Source organism: Clarias gariepinus, chromosome 21 (genome assembly GCF_024256425.1).
Source record: "Clarias gariepinus isolate MV-2021 ecotype Netherlands chromosome 21, CGAR_prim_01v2, whole genome shotgun sequence".
In the NCBI taxonomy this organism is placed as follows: Eukaryota; Metazoa; Chordata; class Actinopteri; order Siluriformes; family Clariidae; genus Clarias; species Clarias gariepinus.
The window spans coordinates 13,766,151-13,792,257 of NC_071120.1; the positions used below are offsets into that span (position 1 = coordinate 13,766,151).

Sequence of the window (26,107 nt, forward strand, 5' to 3'; positions counted from 1 at the left end):
TTAAGGTTACTACAGTATGTGATAAAGATGCATAATGTTTAAGACACCAAACCGAGAAACCAAACTTCAGAGTTTCCTTCCTGTACTGCTAAGTTGACCAATTTGCTATCTTCCTCTATAATAACATTGGCTTCTCTCACCAGCCGTCAGCTCTGAACCACAAGAAATACACATACTGTAAAAAGCCACATGTGCAAGAAATGCAGCAAATGCATACATTTGAAAGACACAAGGCCCTTGTGATTACTTGTAATCATTTGCAGCTGTTCGTGATTAAACAATTCCAACACCTTAACCACTGAGCTTAAAGCATCACAGCAAAAAAAAGATGCTTTTTATTCCTTCACTGCATTGGCCGAGGACAGCATGGACAAGACGTGTCGGAAATCCGGCGCGTGGTGGCGCTGTTAGTGCTCGAGTTTAAACCGCCCATGTAACCCGACACTCAGTCCTGCGCTTTAAGAGTTGCAGTCGGGCGATGCGCTCAGCTCAAGCATGCATGTGCTGCACACGTACTGTGTTTCTCAGCTGAAGGAGGAAGTTCAGTTTATCTTTGGTCATAAAGAAGCTTCGGTATTTACTGACTCGCTCGCTCGCGGCTTCCACTCGGCGGAGCATCTCAGTGTGACGGCGCGCAGCGAAGAACGAACGGACGGCAGTTGCGCACCAAATAGCCACCGTGCTTATTTCCATCCTTTGCACTACTCGCAGATCGGATTTGTTTAAAACTTATTTTTATTTCCTTACTCTACAATGAAAGGTAAGCACGGGCAGTCTTTCTTTCTTTCTTTCAATTTTTTTTTTTCGTTCTTTCAAATTAAAATTCTTTCTTTTTTAAAGCAATAACTTCTGTGTGCCTGATCCGCAGCAGTGAACAGTTTAATTCTCCTGTGGTTGTGCACTCTGCTGCTGGAACGGACATCATGCATCGCTGAGGAACAGAACTCACCCACGACAGAAAGTGGTAAGAGTGCCAGAAACCTCTATACAGCCTGTCTGGATAGCAAGCAAGAGATAGTTATCCTAACACATTTGAGGGGAAAAAAAAACATTCCTGCAGTAGGACATCTAATTATTATTATTATTATTATTATTATTAGAGCATTAATTTAAACAAGGGAATTTCATTGTGTGCTTACATACAGCATTTAAGAAAGAAAAAAAAAACCCAGCTAATTAATTCTTGACTCTTTAACCCACAATTGGTATGCATGACATAAAGAACGTGTCTGGTCTTGAGTGGGCTGGTTCAGATGATCATCGTCTGCCTAGATGTCTAACTTTCTCACCACTGTATCAGATCACCCAGCAACCGCCCCCCACCCTCTCAGGGTTGAAGGAATTTCTACACACACACACACACACACACACACACACACAGGTGTTCTTTGTACAGGGGATTGTTAACGGTTCTTACCTTCCAGTTTTTTTTTTATTTTTTTTATTTTGGACACCTTTCTGCTCGAAACATTGAGTTCCAATCATATTACAAGTTAGCAATTTTTTATGAACTGCTGTGGCACTCACAAGGCTTGCAGATTTGCAGGTTCGGGCTTAACATGCTCACTTTCCTGACTGCTTGCAAGTAGTTTGTAGTTGAAAATGCGAAAAATGCTATTGTCAGCTACTTGCAAAAAAGAATTATTACAATAACATATGATAATAAAGGTTGTGCTGCATATTAATCCTGTGTGTGTATTGTCCAAAAACATTCCAGTAAATGGATTGGTTATGCTTAATTGCCCATACGTAGGTATGAGTTTGTATGTGAATGTGTGTGCATGGTGTCCTGTGATGCACCGGCATCCCATCCACTGTGTTCCCCTTTGTCCCACTTGTTTCTTTAATATGTATTGATTTTTTTATTCCTAACAGTTCTTTCTAATATTTAAGGAACCATCCACTAAAATGTTCTAAGTACAGTTACTATAGTATTATATTAGTCTTGTAATAGTCCTATCTTGTTCCCTGAAGACCTACTGAACACTGGCAAGTTACTTCATCATTATTGCGATGTTCTCACAGACGGCCTATGTGACTAATAGATAACAGTGCACACAACCCAAGCCAGAAAGTTTGGGAAGCAGTAACATGTTGTAGGGTGTTGTAGGTGTTGTAGGTTTATTATGACATCATTTATCCTGCTAATGCATGCCTTTTCTATTACATGTGAAACTTGACACTGTGTTTTTCTTAATTCATTCACAAGTCTAGGTGCTAGACGGTGCCATGTGACCAGGGCAATAAGTAGCTGCACTTATCACCAAGATTATCACTCTTGAGCAGAGTTCCTGTAAAAAGTTTAGCAAGAGCAGATCCTAAGAACATGTGAGAGGAACTAGTTAGACAAACTGTAGGAGATTCTGGTTATCTCCTATGTAACGCATATAACCACAGTTCATTTGGAGGTTGTGCTATTTTAGGGTTATGCCAGAGAGGGGAAGTTATAAAACAATGTCAAGTGGGTGATCCATATGTGTTATATAATTTTATCAGGTTCAGTAATGCTTGTATTTCCATTTTCCCTATGTTACAATGGCAGTGTCAGGACAGTAGTATATTATTATTTTTTATATTATTTTTATATTATAATATAAATTCTGTAGTAAATGTGACTCTTAGGACATTGTTTGCAGTTAAAAACTGTTAAAAATGTTTATTATGTGTTTTGTTCACAGTGAATCCGTGTTGCTACTACCCTTGTCAGAACCGAGGAATTTGTGTGAGATATGGACTAGACAGATATGAATGTGACTGCACCAGAACTGGGTATTATGGGAAAAACTGCACTACCCGTAAGTAAACCTGAGTTCCTCTTTTTGTTTTCCTCTTTATAGATCCTGTTTTTGGTGGATTGATTCATAGAATATCTAAATATGTTCGAACACAAAATAATAAACATAAATTGCGGATTAGTACCTTAATTGTGTGTAAATTGATTTAGTATAAAATGGCTGAGAATACTTTTTAAAATACAAGGTAGCATTATTACCACCATAAACACAGAACACATTCATTGTTTCAGGTCTAACTGTAGTGTCTGTAGCAAATAAATAAATAAATAAATAAATAAAGATCAGCTCCCAATCGTAATGCTTCCAAATATATTGTAAGTATACATAAAGGACCTCACAACACTGATTGAGTGCTTGGTTAAGAAAGGAGGAGTTGATGGAGCTTGTCTAGGAAATGATGTAAAATAGTTATTAAGTACGTAGTCATTCTGCATTTTTGTTCTATTTACTTTGCTTTTAAGTGAGTAAGTTGGTCATGCTCAAATTATTCCTGAGCATTTTGGTGGGAACTGATGTAATTCTAATGAGATTCATTTGGACACAGAGAGAGTAGTTCAGATCAGTTGCGTAAGTGAAAGTTAAAATAAAACCAGCTGTGGATTTGTAGGTCAGGAAATAGACTTGGTAAAAGTATCTTTTTTGGCCTACAGCAGATCATGAGGATATTAAGAATATCCTGTTGTATGCAAGGTATTTCAGGTCAGGAGGTGAATTTTAAATTTGGTATTATTGGTTGTGGTGTTTCCTGTTTTTTTGTGCAAAGGTAACATGTAACATGTAACTCCTGGTTATCTGGTATCGAAAAGATGGGCATGTCTTTTACTTTTCAATTTTATTTTCTATAAATCTGCTTAGATAGCCATGGTTATACTTTTTTGGGGATGAGAGTAGGGCTGTACTCTGCAGCAACAAATTCCTCAGATGTAAATGTTGCTATGACAACGAAACAGTGTTCAAGATTGTAAAGTTAGGGTGTGTTTGGAATGTGAACAGAATTGTGAATAACTGTTTTTTTATTTTCTAATCTGCTTGGAGAGATTTAACAAAAACCCCAATGCTCTTAAGTTTGCTATTTTGTTATATGCAAAAGAAGCCTATCACAGGAGACTTGAGGCGCATGAGGCAGGGTACACCCTGGACAGGATGGCAATCCATCGAAGGGAACACACACATACACACACTCACACATTCATTTAAACACTACAGCCAATTTGGGAACACCAGTTGGCCTAATCTGAATGCCTTTGGGCTGTGGAGGAAGTCGGAGTACCTGGGGGAAACCCAGCAGGCATGGGGAGAACATAAAAACATAAAAACTCCATACTCCTTGAATCTAGCTGGGAATCAAACCTGGTTCCTGGAGTTGCAAGATGACAGTGCTAACCACAAAGTCACCGTGCCGTCCTATACTATAAAATATAATATTGTACAATATTACAATAACCTAATGCTAGCATCCTCAAAAAACCATCCATAATGATGTTTTGACAGAATTGTTTAATATAATTGACCATTTTAGCTGTTATTACCAAGTTTCCTTTTCAGATAAAAAATTCCATCGTTCCACTTGTAGAGCAGTAATCATAGAAATTTGATCACATGAACTGTGACATGATTATTTGTGATGTTGTGAACCACCTCTTAAAGGAATACAAAAGTAATACAAGCAAAAAAGCAGAATATTAAATAAGCTTGATATAGGTCACGACTGCATCCCTGCTGCATGTTCAATGCTATTAATGGTTCATTATGAAAATATACAGTATTTCACAATAAAAAACAATACAACTCGTAACATAAATGCAAGATATTTAACATTGAGCTAGCTAATTTACAGCGACAACATGCTGTTCATTTGCTGCAGCATAAAAAATAGTTTTGCAAATCTATACAGTATAAATGAAAGAAATGTTTTGTTTGTGAATTGGTCAGAACTCGCTTTTTCAATGATATCTTTATGTTTATACATTGGTGGACCGAACCCAGAAAATTTTTATGGCAGCACAGTATTGTACAGTAGTTAGCACTGTCGCCTTGCACCTCCAGGGTCCAGGTTCAGTTCCTGGTCAGGCTTGTTTCCTGTCTCTGTGTGCATGGAGTTTGCATGTTCTCCCCTGTGCTTTGTGGGTTTCCTCAGGGTACTCTGGTTTCCTTTCAAAGACATGCAGATTAGGCTAATTGGTGTTCCCAAATTGCCTATTATGTGTGTGCCCTGCGATGGATTGGTACCCTGCCTCGTGCCCTTAGCTTCCCGGGATTGGCTCCAGGCCCCCTGCAAACCAGAATACAGGATAAATCAGTATGGAAAATGAGTGAGTGTCTGTTTGTATGTATGTCTGTCCATCCAGATTTTGTCAAAGCATCATGCAAAACTGGCTCAAAAGAATTGAATGACACTTTGGCAGTAGTTAGATATTTGCCTGAAGTAAGACCTGCACCATAAATCAAAATGTTGAGTAGAAATTCTCAGCAATTCCTGTATGTGCCAGATTAGGCAACAGCATCTAGCACTTTTTTTTTTTTTTTTTATACAAATTAAGTGTTTTTTTCTCAAGGTAAGCATGGCTATAAGCATCAATCAACAGAGCCAACCAACGCAATAGTTTACTGTGTATAGGCAGAGTATGCAGAAGACACTGAAACAATGGTAATGCACCTAAAAGCCTACAACAGAAAACAGAAACAAAAGCGCAACACAGACTGGCTTACTTCAAATAAAGTAAACTGAATAAAAACTAAAACTTCAAAGATGAATAGACAGACTAGTGTATGATGTTTTTCCTGGAAGAAGTTTAAAACCAGTTTTTCTCATATGTTCTGAAATCGTGGCATTAATAAAGAGCAGTGATGTGAAGCGCCACTATGAGATAAAACATAAATTGTCAAGGAAAACATCCACAGCAGTCTCAGGTGAGGGCATGTAAAATACCTGAGAGCCCAGTGTTATGCATGAAAATGCCTGCCTGGCACGGATTGTTCCCCTACTGTATACAATCACACACACACACACACACACACACACACACACACACACACACACACACACACACATATATACTCAGCAAAAAAAGAAACGTCCTCTGACTTTCAACTGTTTTAACTTTCAGTAAACTTAATGTGTAAATATTTGTATGAACACTAAAAGAGTCAACACCATAAGACATAAACTAAAAAATGTTTCACAATGTGTCCCTGAATGAAGGGAGGCTCAAAATCAAAAGTACCAGTCAGTATCTGGTGTGGCCACCAGCTGCTTGAAGTACTGCAGTGCATCTCCTCCTCATGGACTGCCTATTGCGGACAGTCTGAGCACTGATGGAGGGATTGTGTGTTCCTGGTGTGACTCGGGCAGTTGTTGTGGCCATCCTGTACCTCTCACGCAGGTGTGATATTCGGATGTACCGATCCTGTGCAGGTGTTGTTACACGTGGTCTTCCACTGCCAGGATGATCAGCTGTCCTTCCTGTCTCCCTGTAGCGCTGTTTTAGGCGTCTCACAGTGCGGACATGGCAATTTATAGCCACATCAGCAGTCTTCATGCCTCCCTGCAGCATGCCTAATGCACGTTCACGCAGATGAGCAGGGACCCTGGGCATCTTTCTTTGGGTGTTTTTCACAGTCGGTAGACAAGTCTCTTTAGTGTCCTGCGTTTTTAGAACTGTGACCTTAAATGCCTACTTTCTGTAAGCTGTTAAGGTCTTAACGACCATTCCACAGGTGCATGTTAATTAATTAATTATGGTTAATTGAACATGCATGGAAAACATTGTTTAAACCCTTTACAATGAAGATCTGTAAAGTTATTTGGATTTTTACAACATTATTGTTGAAATACACAGTCCTGAAAAAGGGACGTTTCTTTTTTTGATCACTAGTTCTCTTACTTAGATATCATGGAGGGGTCTACAGTTTTCAGCATAGGTGAAACCCACTGTGAGAGAAAGAATCTAAAAAGAAAAATCCGGAAATCACATTGTATGATTTTTTTTAACAATTTATTTGTGAATTACTGTCAAATAAGTATTTGATCACTTGCTTATCAGCCAGATTTATGGCTCAAAGACCTGTTATTTTGCTTTTAAATAGTCCAGCTACACTCTGCTCATGATTCTAAATTGGTAGCACCTGTTTGAGGTCGTTAGCTGTCATAAAGACACCTGTGCACCCCACAAGTAGATACATGGGGTATCAATGATGCTAAGAATAGTGAAGAATCAGCCCAGAACTACACAGGAGGAGCTGGTCAATGCCGTGAAGAGAGCTGGGACCATCGTTTCCAAGGCTACTATCAGTAATACACTAAGACGTCATGATTTAAAATCTTACATCGCACGGAAGGTTCCCCTGCTTAAGTCAGCCCATGTCCAGGCCCGTCTGAAGTAGTATCATCCCACTAATCCCATACCTACGGTGAAGCATGGGGCTGGAAGCATCATGCTCTGGGGGTGTTTTTCTGCACAGGGAACAAGACGACTGCACTATTAAGAAGAGGATGAACGGGGCTATGTATTGTGACAAATTGGGCAAAAACCTCCTTCCCCCAGTCAGAGCATTAAAGATGGGTCGTGACTGGGTCTTCCAACATGACAATGACCCAAAGCACACAGCCAGGAAAACTAAGGAGTGGCTCAGTAAGAAGCATATGGACTATTTAAAAGCAAAATAACAGGTCTTTGAGGGTCAGAAATCTGGCTGATAAGCAAGTGATCAAATACTTATAAAACTTAAAACACAGTAATTCACAAATAAATTGTTAAAAAATCATACAATGTGATTTCCGGATTTTTCTTTTTAGATCCTGTCTCTCACAGTGGAGATGCACCTATTCTGAAAACTGTATCATATATATATAGTTAATAAAACTTTGTCAGTACTTGGGTATCTTACTGAAGTTTAACCTGCACCATAAATTAAATGTAAGTGTTGAGTAAAAGCGGTGTTATAAACAGTTATGTGGTGGAATTAATAATCTATTTTAAAAGAATCTACTTGCTCAATGTAAACAGAAACCTGCGCCAATAGATATTAATTAGAAAAGCTAAACTGAATATTTTTACTGGAATTACTTAATAATATTTTGATCGCTGATATACAGCGCTGATAATAAGTGGTATAAATGACGTTTAACATGCTGGAGTTATTTTAAGACAAAACTTAATCTTGATCTGATCTTCTTTTCTGATTTCTTATCACTGATTACTCTCTGAGTAACGAACGGGAAGTGGCTTTTAAGTTTATTTCTACGTATTAATAAGTTGGGCAAAGAGTTCTGCTGTACAGAAAGACTGGCAGACATGTACAGTATGTGGGCTTCAAGCTGAAATAGTAATATCACTGATTACATTAATGCTGAGCAGCTTATTTTTAGCTTAATGTTTTAACTATTTCTACAGCTAATTACTAAGAATTTGATTAAATGTAATGTTCTAACAGTGATCGTATTCCGACACCCAAACTTCTTAGGTAATACTGTATATGACCTTATATGACCATTGGTATTTTTGCAGCTTCTTGTTGCAAAATTATTTTCACTTAGTACAAGATAGTCACAATAGGGTTAGGTTAAACGTAGGCCAAAGGTGTAATTAAATAGCTTTTCCTTTGAGTGTAGGGTTTTTGTCTTTTTTCTGTAAGTTAATTACTGACTGTGTCTACACATTTTGTGGAATTTAGGTAACATATCTTAAAGCAGAGCAAAAAGCATATCATGCCAGTGGAACTTTGATGGCAACGAGAGTTCAACTGCAATATTAGAATAAAAGTTTACAAAAAAACTAACAAACTAGTAAAACTTTTTTATTAACTGAAAACGTACAAGTTAAGTACAGTATTTGTTTAACTAAAGCAGGGATCCCTTTCACACCACCAGTTTTTAGAATTAGTTTTATCACAGAGAAAAGTCAACCTCGAACTGGTAATGAAATTTTTCATGAATAAAGGTGTAAACATTTAACCTTTGAAAATGCCTAAGTCTCCTGGGCTAGGCTCCAGGCTCCTCTCGACCCTGAGTACAGGATGAAGCGGTACAGACGATGTGTGAGTTTTATATTTACTGTACATGTATTTTTCTAGGTAAAGTTGTTAGGATACATGTTACTGCAGTAAAAACAGCTAGACTCAGATCTCTGGTATTTACATGAAATTCATATCTTTAAAAATATTGTATATTTTACATTTCTTTCTTGTTTTCCTTATAGCTGAATTCTGGTCCAGAGTCTATGAACTCCTCAAACCCAATCCAGATGTCGTCCACTACATCTTGACTAATTTTTACTGGCTATGGAGCCTTATCAATAAAACTTTCCTGAGGGAATGGATCATGGCTAAGGTTCTCACAGGTCAGTTGTCCAAAACATGAATCCATTCACCTTTTTCTCTTTCCTTCTGTAAGATATAATTAGTATACCCTTTTACACGACATATAGTATAGTACTGTAACAATAGCTCTTTTACACAAAATATAACAACTCCTGGTGTGCAAGGATATTCCAATGTCATTAAAGCATGACTAATTTATAATGTATAAGATCTATGAGAAAAATCATGGTTATATAGTATTTAAGGTACACTGAACATATGCATTGTGGCACGGTGGTGTAGTGGCTAGCACTGTTGCCTTGTACCTCCAGGGTCCGGGTTCAATTCCTAGCCAGGCTCGATTCCCGTCTCTGTGTGCATGAGGTTTGCATGTTCTCCCTGTATGTGGGTTTCCTCCGGGTACTCCGGTTTTCTCCCACAGTCCAAATACATGTACAGTAGGTTAGGTTGATTGGCATTTCCAAATTGCCCGTAGTGTGTGTGTGTGTGCCCTGCGATGGATTGGCACCCTGTCCAGGGTGTACCCTGCTTAGTGCCCTAAGCCCCCTGGGATAGGCTCCAGGCCCCCGCGTCCTTGAATACAGGATAAAGCGGTATAGAAAGTTAGTGAACATATGCTTCACATCTGATGCACAGTACAATGGTTCAGCTTTTAGTCTGATACCCAATATAAATATTTGTAAAAGAAAAAGCTTAGTCATCTCCTTCCTCAGAGAACCATTGTGTAACTTTTGCTTAAAGTTAACTTTTGTGTAATCTCGTTTGCTACATTTATTTGTGTTTAATTCCAAATCATTCATCCCTACAGTACAGTAGATAGCAAAGTCTCAAAGCTTATACCTTTAAAAATGAAAAATAGTACATTATTAAGCCTTACAAAACACTAAATTGTGATTATGATGACGATTTTTGAATGAAAAAAATGTATTACTTTGCAAAGACCATAAGAGTATAGATGCCTTCTGGTTTTCAAACATTATGTGGATATCTTTTACAGATAATGTTCTAATCTGAAGCATCCTCATTTTACCAGGGCGAAGAGTGCCCTGTTCTTAAAATCATACCAAGAAAAGAGGAGGAGCAGAGATAAATTTGTGTAAAAGAGTTGAGATAACTGAAGGGTGTTGACTTCTCATGTATGCAGCTGCTTACAGTTGCGTTTCAATCTAACACAATCTAACCATGAAACCAAACACTATTTTAGAAAAGTGCAAGTAACATTTTTTTTTTTTTTTTGAGCGTCTGTTTCTGTGCTGGGCAGCACTTATTGCTTCTGTGTGGTCTGACACTGGCATTGCAAGATTTAGGCAGTTTAAATCTGGGTAGTAGGAAAGCAAAAGACCACACAACTGCACCTAGGGGATGAAAAACTGAACATCAACAATGAAGGGGCCTGTGTTTACATAGAAAAGAAGTATGCATGAAATGTCTGCAATGCTTTCTCAGTTTATTTAAACTTTCTCTTCTTTTTGCTACTGTGAATCTAGGTAGTAGACTACTTTATATTTTTCGTGTGCTACAGATCTGAGAAACTGTGCACATGAACTTCCTGCTAATATTTTCTCAGCTGCTGTCTGCTTTATCACTTCCTGTAACAAGTCCCTCCAATAAAAGTGGCCCCATTCATCAGCTTACATTCAATTTGGTGTGAGAACTATTATTTTCAAAGACTCTCACATAGGGCCTACAGCTTAACATAATTTACATGTTTTTTTTTTTAATCTTAGATAGTCCAGTGACTTTCAAGTCTCTACTGCAAAGTAATTCGTGTTGTTCTCAAACAAAAAAAAAAAAAAAACCTTTGTCGAATTCCTTACACCCCTCTGCTACTGCTGCCAAGAGTTTTTGGCACTTATGCCTATACATTCACTCTCCACTAACATTTCCGAGGTGTTCACAGGAGATGTAATGTAAACATAGTGGAGAGAGAACTGCATTGCTCTGAGTGAGGGAAATTAAAACACTTGCATGCTTGTATACATCTGTCTTAAGTTCCCCTCATACACACAGAATAAGAAAACCTACACAATTCGAGACGTTTCATCCTAAAATTGCTGCATTAGTCATAAGGTGAAAGCAGAAAAATAAGAATAGTAAGACAAGCACAAAAAAATTGAAATGACGTAGACAGGCCCGTAGTTTTTTATGTCGAAACTCTTCGTAGTCTTTTATTGTTAAACCCAAAAAATAAACATATACCTATGATAATGACAAGACAGCATGCACAGTGTTCAAACCTCCAAAGTCTATTAAAACAGCAGAAGAGGGGCAGCATATTTCAGAAAGGGGGGTTAAGTGGTTTGCTGGTTTGCAAAGACGCCACAGGATTGCTAGAGATGTGTGATTTTTTTGTTCTCGTTCCCATAACCCTGTTTGCTATTTCAGTGAGATCAGACCTGATTCCTAGCCCTCCCACCTATAACTCCAAGTATGGCTACCTGAACTGGGAATCCTATTCCAATATCACATATTACACCCGACTCTTGCCTCCAGTGCCACAGGACTGTCCAACACCTATGGGTACCAAAGGTAGGTTAATCCAAAGGAGCAACCATTAAGAATTTGTATGTAAAAAACAAGTTCTGTACTACATTAACTTTAAATGTGTTTTTTATTTATAAATGTATGTAATTATTGTTTGTTTGTTAATTATCAGTGGTGGCCCAGCTTAATTATTTCCCCAGGTGTTAATGTTTCTTTCCTTGGCAGGAAAAACTGAGCTTCCTGATCCCAAGCTGTTGGTGGAAAAGTTCTTACTGAGAAAAGAATTCAGGCCAGATCCTCAGGGTACCAATTTAATGTTTGGGTTTTATGCTCAGCACTTCACTCACCAGTTCTTCAAAACACACAATCGGATGGGGCTTGGTTTTACCAAAGGTCTTGGCCATGGGGTGAGTTTTTGCAGAAGATCTGTGAAGAAAATGATTTTTGATTCTAAAATAGTAACGAACGGTTAATAGTTAATCTAGATTTATTTTTTTTCCATTCTGAAAAAAAAAGCAATCCCACAAATAATTATATTGTAAGTGAGTAAAAAGCTCATTCTGACATTTGGTTCCATAAACAGGTGGATGCTGGACATATCTATGGAGATAACCTTGCACGGCAGCTGAAACTTAGACTTCACAAAGATGGGAAGATGAAGTACCAGGTACCGCTACAGTTGTGAAATGTCTGGCATGTTTTTAAATCCGCTTAGTATTCATTTTTGTTGAGGATGTTTATGCCAGCTCTGCATTAGCTTATCATCCACATTTAGCTGATATAACCATATCTATCTTGTAGAGATTATTATCAAATGATGGTATTTTTTGCCTATAGCTGTGACCCACTTTCAGCTTGTGAATCTTGTAGGCATGGTTAAACTTCCTTCTGAGGTCTAAAGATTAAAGTTGGTAACCTCCCACAAATAAATCCAAAGATAAGAATGATAAGCGAAGGTTCCTACACCAGTCTAATACTTAATTTTTCCATCCTCACTTAGAAAAAAATTGATAGGACAGTATAGTTATTATATATAAAAATAAGCTTGAAGATCAGGGCCACAATGATGGGAAAAAAACCTCCCTGGAGATGTCAAGAATAAAGTCATACTTTCCTATAATTTACATTATAATATTACAAAATAAATACAAAAAAGTCATATAGGTTGTAAAATACTAGCAGTGAGGATTTGATTTAGGTTTAAAAACAAACAAACAAACAAAAAAACTAATCTTTGGAACACCAACACCAGATTTTCATAAGCATTAGGACTTGTTCGGATTATGCAATAAGAGTATTCCAGAGAAAGAACCATATGGGGTTGGAAGAAATTGTCTCTTTTCTAGAGGACAAATTAGCTGTCAGGGGTTGAATTTCTGTTGTAAAATTTTTTTTCTGTCCTATTATAACCTTTTTTTCCTTAGAATATTAAACATTTTTGATTGTTAAATTATATATTTATCGTCATAACATTACAAAATTATTTTTTTTCTCCAGCAATAAACTTTTAGTAAAATTATAACCTATTTTCCACTTCATTTTTAAAACGTCCCATTTTTCTGTTATTCTTTATTGTTACAGATGATAAATGGGGACATGTACCCACCTACAGTGGCAGAGGCCAATGTGAGCATGCACTACACTCAGTCTGTTTCACCAGAAAAGCAAATGGCTATTGGACAGGAGGTGTTTGGCCTATTGCCAGGCTTAACCATGTATGCCACCCTTTGGCTACGTGAACACAACCGCGTGTGTGACATCCTTAAGAAAGAGCATCCTACCTGGGATGATGAGCAACTCTTTCAGACCACAAGGCTGATTATTATAGGTGAGGTTTTATCATACATCACTTATTATATACTGTATACTGTTGGAAGCAAACAAGATACAGAAGTTAACGAAGGACATCATTAGCGCCATTATCGTAGATAGGTTAAACACATATATAGTGGAGAAGATTGAAAATTGAAATTATATATTATATAGGGTATTATAATATGGTCTAGGATTATTAATTAATAACATTATAAATTCAGACACTGTTCAGGCAGTTTTCAAATATTTGCACATATGGAGCAGTGATTGACGGAGGCATGTCTCATATTGAATTTGAAATTATATCAGCTCTGGGGAGCAATATTAAGACCAGTGGCACTGTGTGACAGCAACAACACTATTTTACCCTGATATCAAAATTTCCAGCATAAAACTCACAAAACACTAGGGAATTCACGCAGGACTTCTGAGAAGATACCGTCTAAGATTTTCAGTTTCATGATCTTTATTTTGTGTCATGTTTACATTAAATTGTATACATAGTTAGGACAGTTAAATTGAAAATGTAAAGATATAAAATATTTTTAAAAATATAAAATTAGAGGTGGTGTAGTGGTTAGCACTGTCTCCTTGCACCTCCAGGGTCTGGGTTCGATTCCCGGCCAGGTTTGATTAATATCACACAAGAGGGAGCACTATAGGCATCACAGCCATGCTATATCCAGCAACATAGCATGACCTAGAGTGTAATACTGCTTTTATACTTAAGTTCTGTCAATCACCATTTATTATAAACAGATCATAACTAATGAACTGTGACTGTTGGATCTGGCAACCAACAGGTAGTGACTGACAGTTACAGGGTAATTAACAGAATTTGAAGTTTTTATAATTGTATTATAAAAATAATAATTTTCTAGCAGCTCTATATAGATTAATAAATAACGGAGGTGGTGGAAAGTCCTGTAGACCTTGTACTGTAAGTTTCTCTTTATACAGTACTTCATCTTATATTGAGAAAAATATATTTATAGAAGATAGGACAAAATATACAATGTTGGAACCATATAAGAAAACCCAGCTATACAAATATGGAAAAGAGATGATTTCTGTACAACTATAGCAAAATATAAAGACTTTTTAAAATAAAGAATCTTATAGGGAATATCAGCCGTTCAGCAAATTTTATTCCTTAAATAGTCCACAATTTATAGTCCATATTTTAGTGAATAGACTTAGGAAAAGGAGGATTATTAAAACATTTATTTGTGTGTGAGGGAGAGAGAGAAAGAGAGCGAGCGAGAGCCTTTACCACCACTTTTTAGGACCCAATTTTGTGGATTAGTTTCAATTCTTTTATGTGGTTTTAAGATGAAGTTAGAATGGAACTTTAGCTAAAACCTTTCAGTCCTGCTTAATGATTTTACATCTGTGTGTGTGTGTGGGTGTGTGGGTGTGATGGAAACACACCTGACTCAAACACACTCACACAGTTAAACAATGCTAGGTCTGAAATGGTGCAACACGCTACTATAATCGTATGCAGGATGACTGTATGTTTTGAGTTAACTACCTCTTCGGAATTAACTTTAAAACGTACTCGTCCTCGTAAATCTGTTCCAGTATTAGAGCACGCTGTAGCTGTACACTTACTGTGCAACCAGTGTAGGTTTCTGAACATTATACAAGCCTATCATTATCGATAACTTCGATAAGAGGTAGAATAATCTTTCTGGGCTTGAAAAAAACAAAACAAAAAAAAAACATTATAAACTGCACTCAGGTCAGCTTGTGTTTCTCACTTTAACAAATAAAAGTAACATTACGTTGCTGTGTCAGCTTGGAATCCTTTTTCCAGTGGCTTTTTACGTTGTATGCATATTTTCAGATTTCTAGTTCAATAAGCTCGAGTTGGATCCAGGTTTATTACTGTATCGTGTCCAGGTGCTGAGATAAGGAAGTACAGTGGAGCTTTGGTTCACGAACACTTCTGAGTATGAACTGAGCATCAGTTTTGCTCAGCCTGCAGATCGCGCACATAATAAAAGAATTTTGTGCAAAGTGGAGTGACGTTTAAGTAGCATTCGAACAATGTGAAGTTTCATCAGAGTTCTACACTTTAGGAATGATAATGCAGTGTTCTTTTTGTGTAGTGCAGTTGTGCAAGTGTGTAGCGCAGAAGAAACAAATTTTTCTGGACAGATTTTTTGTAAAACATGGCAGCCACATACAGGCCAGAGGCCAAGAAACAAAAAAGAGAGAAAACCCCTGAAGGAGAATTACCCAGTGTTATTATGGAAGGGGATTCTCCTTATAAACACAAACCTCCTCACCACCTATCTTCCTATCTTCCATTCCTTCATGTCAGGAAGTTTTCCTGAGCATGAACATTAATTAAATTAAATTAAATTAAATTAAATTACATTAAATTACATTTTATTTGCTTTTAACAGTTGACATTGTTGCAAAGCAGGGAACCCATCCTCATTTGGGTGATAACGGATGGCAGGGATTGATCTGTAGTCATACTGTGTGAGACTGGAAGTTCAGTATAACAGGAGATGTGTTTAAGTTTAAATGGAGTCCAGTTTGTTATTGGAGGCTCAGGTAGACTGTAGAAACCTCCAGTCCTGAACTATTGAGCAACTAAAGTCACAAGTCCTCAGAGAACAGCTGTCTGCATTAGCAGAGGACAGCGCTATCGTTGTGGAAGAGTGTAACCGTCCCCAGTCTCCAAACGCATCCCAGGCAGACCACACGGGGCATCTACAGTGGTGTGAAAAACTATTTGCCCCCTTCCTGATTTCTTATTCTTTTGCATATTTGTCACACTTAAATGTTTCTGCTCATCAAAAACCGTTAACTATTAGTCAAAGATAACATATTTGAACACAAAATGCAGTTTTTAAATGAAGGTTTACGTTATTAATGGAGAAAAAAAACTCCAAATCTACATGGCCCTGTGTGAAAAAGTGATTGCCCCCCCTTGTTAAAAAATAACTTAACTGTGGTTTATCACGCCTGAGTTCAATTTCTGTAGTCACCCCCAGGCCTGATTACTGCCACACCTGTTTCAATCAAGAAATCACTTAAATAGGAGCTACCTGAAGTAGACCAAAAGCACCTTAAAAGCTAGACATCATGCCAAGATCCAAAGAAATTCAGGAACAAATGAGAACAAAAGTAATTGAGATCTATCAGTCTGGTAAAGGTTATAAAGCCATTTCTAAAGCTTTGGGACTCCAGCGAACCACAGTGAGAGCCATTATCCACAAATGGCAAAAACATGGAACAGTGGTGAACCTTCCCAGGAGTGGCCGGCCGACCAAAATTACCCCAAGAGCGCAGAGACAACTCATTCGAGAGGCCACAAAAGACCCCAGGACAACATCTAAAAGACTGCAGGCCTCACTTGCCTCAATTAAGGTCAGTGTTCACGACTCCACCATAAGAAAGAGACTGGGAAAAAACGGCCTGCATGGCAGATTTCCAAGGCGCAAACCACTTTTAAGCAAAAAGAACATTAAGGCTCGTCTCAATTTTGCTAAAAAAAAACATCTCAATGATTGCCAAGACTTTTGAGAAAATACCTTGTGGACCGACGAGACAAAAGTTGAACTTTTTGGAAGGTGCGTGTCCCGTTACATCTGGCGTAAAAGGAACACAGCATTTCAGAAAAAGAACATCATACCAACAGTAAAATATGGTGGTGGTAGTGTGATGGTCTGGGGTTGTTTTGCTGCTTCAGGACCTGGAAGGCTTGCTGTGATAGATGGAACCATGAATTCTACTGTCTACCAAAAAATCCTGAAGGAGAATGTCCGGCCACCTGTTCGTCAACTCAAGCTGAAGCGATCTTGGGTGCTGCAGCAGGACAATGACCCAAAACACACCAGCAAATCCACCTCTGAATGGCTGAAGAAAAACAAAATGAAGACTTTGGAGTGGCCTAGTCAAAGTCCTAACCTGAATCCTGTTGAGATGTTGTGGCATGACCTTAAAAAGGCAGTTCATGCTAGAAAACCCTCAAATAAAGCTGAATTACAACAATTCTGCAAAGATGAGTGGGCCAAAATTCCTCCAGAGCGCTGTACAAGACTCGTTGCAAGTTATCGCAAACGCTTGATTGCAGTTATTGCTGCTAAGGGTGGCCCAACCAGTTATTAGGTTCAGGGGGCAATTACTTTTTTTTCTCCCTAAATAATAAAAACCATCATTTAAAAACTGCATTTTGTGTTTACTTGTGTTATCTTTGACTAATAGTTAAATGTGTTTGATGATCAGCAACATTTTGTGTGACAAACATGCAAAAAAATAAGAAATCAGGAAGGGGGCAAATAGTTTTTCACACCACTGTATGTGACGAGATCTCCAGAAACGGGGCACAAGGACGAGTCAGACAGCTCCAGAGGGCATAGGGGGTCTGGATCACTGGCAGCTCAGGAACAACATGTGTAGCACGGCAGAGAGATAGGTAGAGGGAAAGAGAGAGGGAGAGAGAGAAAGGTGTAGAGAGACGAGGAAAGAGCAGAAGAGAAGGAGAGATGGCATTTGGGTATGGTCACAGTCAAACAATCTAAAACGTGAATGTATATTTAGTGCAAAGGTGTAAGCAGGGACTTTGGCAGGACTAGCTATGACAGCATAGCTAAAAGGGAGAGCCAGAAGTAAACACAGACATGAGGTCTCCCTGAGATGTAAAGCGAATTTAAAATGTAAAAATGAAGTGTTTGCCTCTTTCCTGTACAGTTTATATTTATATTTAGTATTAACTTTCTATAATTAAAGCTTTTATACTTTGTATTATATTTTGTAATATAAGCAAAATGAATCAAACATTAAATATAGTTCATAGTGACAGAGAATGGACAGACATTCTATTTACATGTATTTCTATGGAAAAAAACTGAATCAGTGTACGACCAAATCGGGTTACGAACTGACCTTAGGAACGAATTGTGTTTGTGAACCAAGGTTCGACTGTACTGTAATTTTTCTCTTGCTTGGTCTATCAAAATTGGTTTTAATGCATCACTAGTTTGTAGAGTAAATCATGTGACCTAGCCTCTTAATTTAATTAATAAGGGTTAACAGTACATAGTATTGCAAGTTACAGCAGAACACCAATCTGATTTATCAGTTTACAGTTTCTATCCCATAGTTTTTAGGCCTTAAACACAAATGTTTGATGTAAATGTGGTGATTAACCTTCTGAGGTATGAAAGAAAATAACAAATAGCAAAACATTAGAGACCCAGAGCTAGTCTCACTGCTTTTATTTGGTTATTTAATTCGCTCAATCTGCTTGCTTTCCAGGTGAGATCATTCGGATAGTGATCGAGGAGTACGTACAGCACCTCAGCGGATACCACCTTAAGTTGAAATTTGACCCGACATTGCTCTTCAGTTCCAAGTTCCAGTACCAGAACCGCATTGCTGTGGAGTTTAATCAGCTTTACCATTGGCATCCTCTCATGCCGAACAGCTTCTTCATTGATGGAACTGAGATCTCCTACGCTGATTTCATGTTCAACACCTCCATACTCACTCACTATGGAGTAGAAAAGCTGGTGCAGGCTTTCTCAACACAGTCAGCAGGACAGGTGACATTTGCAACTCTTTTGACCTTAAGGAAACAACTTTATTTATTATTATTTCTTATAAGGAGAGTTAATAAACTACAGTAAGTTAATACTTCAGACTCAGGTTTTGCTGGCATAATTACCCTGAAGTTTATGATCAGCATTGTGGTTGGTTTCGGTATAACTGGTGTAATGAGTGTTTTGGAAAGGAAAGTGCTTTCTTTGCTCTTTTTGAAAGTTCTAGTTGTTGTTGAAACAGACTGTGAAAACCCGAGGTGCTACTTGCTGGTTGTTCTTCCCGTGTTGTGTCTGTTCAGTGATCATGAAAAAAAAAGGGCACTCATGAAATTTTTAAGACTTTCACAAATCTTGCTTTGCCAACATTTGAGCAAACCAATTTATTAAAGTTGTACACTTTTTGAATAATTGTGAAGTTATTAAAAGAAGAAAATAAATATTGATTTGTGTTGCATCCGCACTTTCGCCCTTCCAGAAGCCCGAACTCTCTCACTCTATACTGTCAGCAAAGAATTTGCATATGTGGTATCTGATCGCATTTAAAAATCAGCGCGAGTGAAGATGGCAGAAAAAAAGCAGCCACAGAAGTCTTTGGTCAACAGAAGAGGTAGAAGCAATTCTGTTGTTTGGGAACAGTTTGGATTCGAAGAAACGGACGTGGATTAAAAACATTAGGTGCAAGATTTGCTACGCGGTTGTGTCGGCATTGGTTGGTAACACCACAAATCTGACATATGACCAACTAATAAAGAAACAGAAAGAACAACAAACAACCCCCACAACATCCTCTGCAACACAGTCATCCATTAAAGACAAACAGACTGTTTGTCTTCAGTGCAGCTCCGTATCCATCCAACTCAGAAAGACACAAAAAATAACAGACTTCAATAAAAGAATGCTTTTTAGCCAAAGATATGTGCCCTATTAGCACGGTTAAGAACGGAGGATTCAGGAAAATGATAAATACTCTGGACAAGCGTTATGCTTTGCTATCTCAACACCATTTATAATAATTTATTATTTATAATTTATTTATAATTTTATTTAATATTTATATTTTATTTATTAGTTTTTTTCTAAAGATTGTGGAGGTGCACTACATTGTTGATCTTGTTGGCCTTTATCTGTTTTATCTGTCTTAATCTGTTTTAAGGAGAATTCACTGTTCGTGATTTCAATCATGACCAAAATAATCGTGATTATGACTTTTTCCATAATTGAGCAGCCCTAGTATGATGGGGCATCTCCATTATATACCAATAAATATAAGCTCGTTAGAAAGTTTATTAAACTCTATGGCATCTACTGCAGTTTCACACAATATTGCCCAAATGAGAAGTGATATTAATGTCTGGCAATAATCACAGTAATCACCTTAATATTATATCTCCATTCTGCGAAGTAGTGCAGATATTTTCAACTCAGGCAGTCAGATAAAGTACAGTACATTTGCATTAAGGCCTTCTGCTAAGGGGCGATACACAAGGTAATTTTAAGTCAAACCAGGTGATGAGACTTTTAGCCACAGTAAAACATTTGAATGTTGCGAACACATTAAAGAAGACTGTATGTTCTTGATCGACGATTACTGCAGTCGTTCTCGTGAACGTTCAGAGAGTGAAATGCTTATACCTTGAAAATTGACAACAACTTGTCACCATCTTGTTGGGGCCATTAAAAAAGTTCCTGGGAGGCCAGTGTTTCAGGATTGAAGCATGTACTGTAGTTTGACCGTGGCTTCGGCAAACTGAGAAAACTGTCTATATTGATGGTGTCTAGTGTGGTGAAATGCTGGCGTTGGTCTAGCAGGGGATTATATAGCGTGATAAAGGTACTTTTTGCTTTTAGAACTGTGTTCTGTTATTCTGCACTATGAAAAGTGCCAGATTGACTTTAACGCCCACCGTAGATTTAATCATATTTGCTTATTTTAGAAAGTATTACTGTTTTTTTCACTGAGCCAAGTTTGTATTGGCTTAGACATACTTTTTAATGTGGCAAAAGAGTACATGGTAGATTATGATCAAATTGGTGGTTGGTGTCGGTTGAATGGAAAGGAAGGGGTTTTTATTATTATTTTGTAATTGTAAAATTGTATTGTTTTTTTTTAAGTGTTCTATCTTATCAAATATGGTGGGCTGGAAAAACCAGAGATCTACTTAAAAAGTGCTACTTTCACCTAAACTATACTGTAACTCTTATAAGAGTTTGTCTTCCTGTTCAGCGATCATGGGCAAAAGGGTGTTTGTGAATTTAAAAGAAATTTTGCACATAGTGCTTTGAAAACAATTAAGTGAACCTATTGATGGAAATTTTAACATTTTTAATGATTGTGAATTATTGTAATTGTGATCATTATTGTTCATTTAAGGCTGTTTAACTGAATTCCAGCTATATGGACAAGTTATAAGCTACTGTATATGGAGTTTGCATGTTCTCCCTATGCTTGGTGGGTTTCCTCCGGGTACTCTGGTTTCCTCCCACATTCCAAAGACATTTAGGTTAGGTTAATTTCAGTTCCCAAATCGCCCGTAGTGTGTGTATTTGTGTGCACTCTGTCCAGGGTGTACCCCACCTTGTGCCCATAGGCTCCCTGCGACCCTGAATACAGGATAAAGCGGTATAGACGATGAGTAAGTGAATGAGTGAGTGAGTGTTTGTCAAGTCACTTCTACCTTTAATAATGAATTAACTTTTAACATAACGTGTGTGTGTGCTTGCATGCACTAGCAGTGCCTGCAAGCACACGTGTGTGTGTTGTCTACACCACACTGTAGATTATTATCGGCAATATGGTTTTAGAATGACTGGTGTAACATTGGGTGGTCTGAAACAGGAAGGGGTGTCATCTGTCGTTTCAAAATGTGTCATTATTTTTGAACGAGCAAATGTGAACCAAAAGTGCTACTTACTTGTCATCTTCCCCTTAAGTGTAACATCAACTATTAAGCTTAGGCTATTTATTTCTGCTAAACAGGTTGTGTGGTCAAAAGTAACTGTTATTTATTGGCACGAGACAATAATGAAGTAATGCAGTCTCATTCAGGGTGATTCACTCGAAAGAGGCCCCGGATATTCTGTAATAACTTAATTCGTTTAACCGATGTCAGAGTGAATTTGGAAAGAAATATGATCTCTTTTCATGGCATGGGCGGACTGTCTGTCAGGCAGAAAATGGAGATCACTTTCAGCATTCATTTACACATATGTCAAAGTATGGAGCATATTTGCCTGGTTCAGATTGCTTCATCATTGCAAGAAATATTACAGAATAGTGGGGGCCTATTTCAAATGAATGACCTTGTAGTATATTCAAACATGTTTATTGCAGTCGAAGAATTGTTACTTAGCACTTTTCACCGTAGGAGGTTTATTGAGGGGACTTATTAATTTGTTTGTTTGTGTGTTTTTTTCAGGTTGGAGGTGGTCGTAATTTACCACATGTTGTAGCCAAAGTAGCTGAAGGGGTCATTAAAGAATCTAGACAACTCCGGCTACAGCCATTTAATGAGTACCGCAAAAGATTTTACCTGACTCCGTACAAATCATTCTATGAATTTACAGGTATTTGTATTTGCAGCCCTTATGTGCACATATTATTCATATCAAAAGAATACAGTAACATTTAATGTTGCTAACCCAGTTTACTGTTCTAGTATATTGGTAAAAAAAAAAAAAAAAAAAAAAAAACCTCTTCCCAGTTGTGTTGGACTAATGGCACGTAGTTATTAACCTAGTTCCTACATGCCCAGTGTAAGCATGTATCCAGTGATGTTAACTTTGAAGCAATTTTTGTAAGTCGCTCTGGATAAGAGCATCTGCCAAATGCCTAAATGTAAATGTATGGTTTAGCTTAAGGAGATAGTCCAGCCTTTTCCATGTCTGTTTTAAATCGAAATTGAAGTTCATTTCAATAGCTCGTAATTTTGAAAGATACTAAGCTAAATTGAGTTGGTATCTTTCAAAGTAATGACTTACCAGAACTAGCTGTGTAGCTAAAATATTGGCTGTGGAAAAAATAAATTTTATTTTGTATTAAATATGTTGTAGATTTAGCTCAGCAGGACTGTAGAAGCTTCATATATGTCTAGGCTTCTTTTGTACTGTTCATAGTTGTTCAGGTTAAATGCCTCACCTTCTCCCCTCCAAACATACAGTACCTTTGGTCAGAAATGTTCTTCCAGAAGACTTTATTTGTCTGTTTGGTTAGGTGAGGTTGACAGTCGGGGTCTTTTTCATTACCTGGGATACCTTTCGTTGTATTGCTACAATGACAGTTAAATCTTTATCTTTTTATAAAGTATAGAAGAACAACTTGTACTTAAAGTTGTTTGAACAAATCTCAGATTTGTACAGTTTTTTTTAGACATTTTGGTTTAAAAAGACAGTGTATCCAATGACTGCTGTAATGTGATGTTTTCATGTTGATACAGGGAAGCTGTCAACTGTACACAGGCAGCTAAAAGGCCTTGAGCTTGGCAAATTAGAGATTTTCCGGAACGTTCTGCACCACTGGTTTATAATATTAACCCTAGATTTTGGCCCTGTGTTAATATTAGGAAGTGCAAAATAAATGAAACCTTATACACCAAATACAATCTAAAAAGTATTTTATACAATTATTCTTTATGAGAAAAATAGTTTAAAGAAATCTTTACAAGCCCAATATTGCCATGAATTCTTGTGTTTACACTGTTAAAACTACTTTTTTTTTACCTTGTGTTTGCAAGTAATTTGAACTTCCTTTTTAGATGATAAGGAGGTCGCCCGCGAGTTGGAAGAGCTTTATGGAGACATTGACGCGATGGAGTTTTATCCAGCTTTGTTGCTAGAGAAGACACGGCCCAGTGCCATATTTGGACAGAGCATGGTAGAAATGGGGGCTCCATTTTCCCTAAAAGGTCTTCTGGGAAACCCCATATGTTCACCTGAGTACTGGAAGCCTAGCACATTTGGAGGTCAGACTGGCTTTGATATCGTCAACTCTGCTACACTGGAAAAACTGGTTTGTCTCAATACTAAGTGGTGTCCTTATGTAGCCTTCCATGTCCCCCCACCAGGATATCAGCAGAAAGAAACTCATGGTGAATTGTAGCTAAAAATAAAGTTAGGATAGAATAAGACATGCTAGAACCAGGCTTCGTTGGATGCTGCATCAAATACATGTTTACACAGTCGGCTGACTTAATACGTTAACAACATAATAATATTTAACTACTGTATTGATATCTGCTATAATAAGTGCACTGGGCTGAATGTCCTGATATAAATTAGGTGTATTGACTTGCAAAACCCTTACTGTATAAGGCTGTGGTGTATATGTTTTTAAAGCCACAGAATTTTTTATTGGCTTTTAATAGATTAGATTAATGTTGTCAGTGATGGCATAAATAAGTAATGTGAGTATAATGTCACCAATCACAGGTTGATGTTGCTTGTACTTCTGGAAAAACTACATATTTATGGACTATAAGCAACCTAGTGAGTGATCCTATTCAGAAAAAAAATAAAATGGTAAAGTACCTCCCTGGGACATTTCTAATAGCATATCCATGAAAGTGCAAAGAAAATGGTGATAAATGTTTACATTTTAGGCACAATGTAATGTTTTGTAATAACACTCGGGCATAAAAGAACATGATTGTGGATCCCTAAAGCTCTAACACAATACAATCTTTGTAAGGTGCAAATATCACCCTGAACCTTCAGAGTATAATTGACATTCCTTCCCAGTTTCTTTGGAGAAATAAACTTAACAGGCACTTTAATAGGTGTACCCCTGCTCATACATGTAGCTGCTCAGTCATGTGGCAGAAATGCACAAAACATATGCATACAGATTACAACAGTTTGAGATCATATTGCCTTGCACTTCTGTCAGCCCGATACATGAAATTGAGGCTACAGTGGGTAGACTTAAACAGAAATACACTGTAAAGTAGTTTTAAGATTCCTGTTCTTGCCTGCCATGAGTGTAACCCAGTGGTTTTCTGTTGTTATAGCCCATTTGTCTTAAAGTTGCTATTTACCACGGATGTAAAAAAAAAAAAAGGGCTATTTGAATTAACATTTGAAAGTGGGTTTTGAGAAAATGCTCAAAAAACAAACAAACAAGCGGTATATAGTTTTCGAAAGCTTTTAAACAAGCATTAATCCATAAAGCGTGACAAGGGGAATTTTGAATCTATGCCCAGTCTTGCAAAATATCCTCAGCTGTGATGTAATGTCATGATTATTAGATTTGTATTAATGATTCCCGTAACCTGCAATCAATGTTCTGCACAGTCATGCACTAAAGCGCCTAGTCAGTGAATTAAGGTTAGGGATTTTTTTTTTCCTTTTTGATAACAGCCACTGAGGATTTTTATTATCGTAAATAACCTTTCAGAAGCACTGGTTTAAAATTAATAATAAAGATATAATAATTTGTAGAAACTCCTCATTTTTAACTGCTGCAATTGTGAATAAAAAATGAGTATGTAATTACTTGTCATTTATTGGACTGAAAATAAGAATATATGTTGAAAACCAACAAGGTATGAGAACATATTATTATGAATGTTTGTTGTTTTTGTTTTCTATTGTTGAACTACTCAATTGTGAGTTTTTGAAAACGAAACACATTTCTTGAAATAAATGGATTGACTGATGGTAAAAATGTATTAATAAAATGCAGCTTTCTTTAATAACTTACAGACTTTGTTGTGAAAATTATTTTCTTTGTGAAATGCCCCTTTGGGATATCATTCTGAAGCTTGGTTATGAATGGTTACTCCAAACCCCATAAAAAAAAAAAGAAAAAAGAACAACAAATATGAAATCAATTTAGTGTTATTAAATGAAAACACAGTACAGTCTAGTCTAAATGTACATAGTATTTTGATGAAATTATTAATATCAACATAAAACACATTAGTTCAAGGGTAAGCTAGCACAACCTTTGGTTATATAAATATAACAGTCATGTTATTTGCACTAGAAAAGTTATCAATCTTGATGCTAAATCATTCATTAATTCATGCACTTTTCATATATACCAGTACAACTTTCAAACCAATGCAGGTAGTTTTGTGGCATTTATTCTTTATAAAAAAAAGTTACGATCCTAATATCATGTAAAAGTGCTGTAATAAT

At 37.2% G+C, this 26,107-nt stretch overlaps 1 protein-coding gene across 1 annotated transcript; it reads left to right on the plus strand.

Moving 5' to 3' along the window:
* The first annotated feature begins 460 nt into the window (after nucleotides 1-460).
* ptgs1 (prostaglandin-endoperoxide synthase 1) lies at nucleotides 461-25,666 on the plus strand. Its single transcript, XM_053480955.1, has 11 exons — nucleotides 461-760; nucleotides 869-964; nucleotides 2,679-2,795; nucleotides 8,993-9,133; nucleotides 11,499-11,642; nucleotides 11,823-12,004; nucleotides 12,181-12,264; nucleotides 13,179-13,425; nucleotides 18,690-18,976; nucleotides 22,390-22,537; nucleotides 23,725-25,666. Exons 1-11 carry the CDS (start codon nucleotides 754-756, stop codon nucleotides 24,066-24,068), a joined length of 1,797 nt encoding a protein of 598 aa, XP_053336930.1. The 5' UTR covers nucleotides 461-753; the 3' UTR covers nucleotides 24,069-25,666.
* The last annotated feature ends 441 nt before the right edge of the window (nucleotides 25,667-26,107 follow it).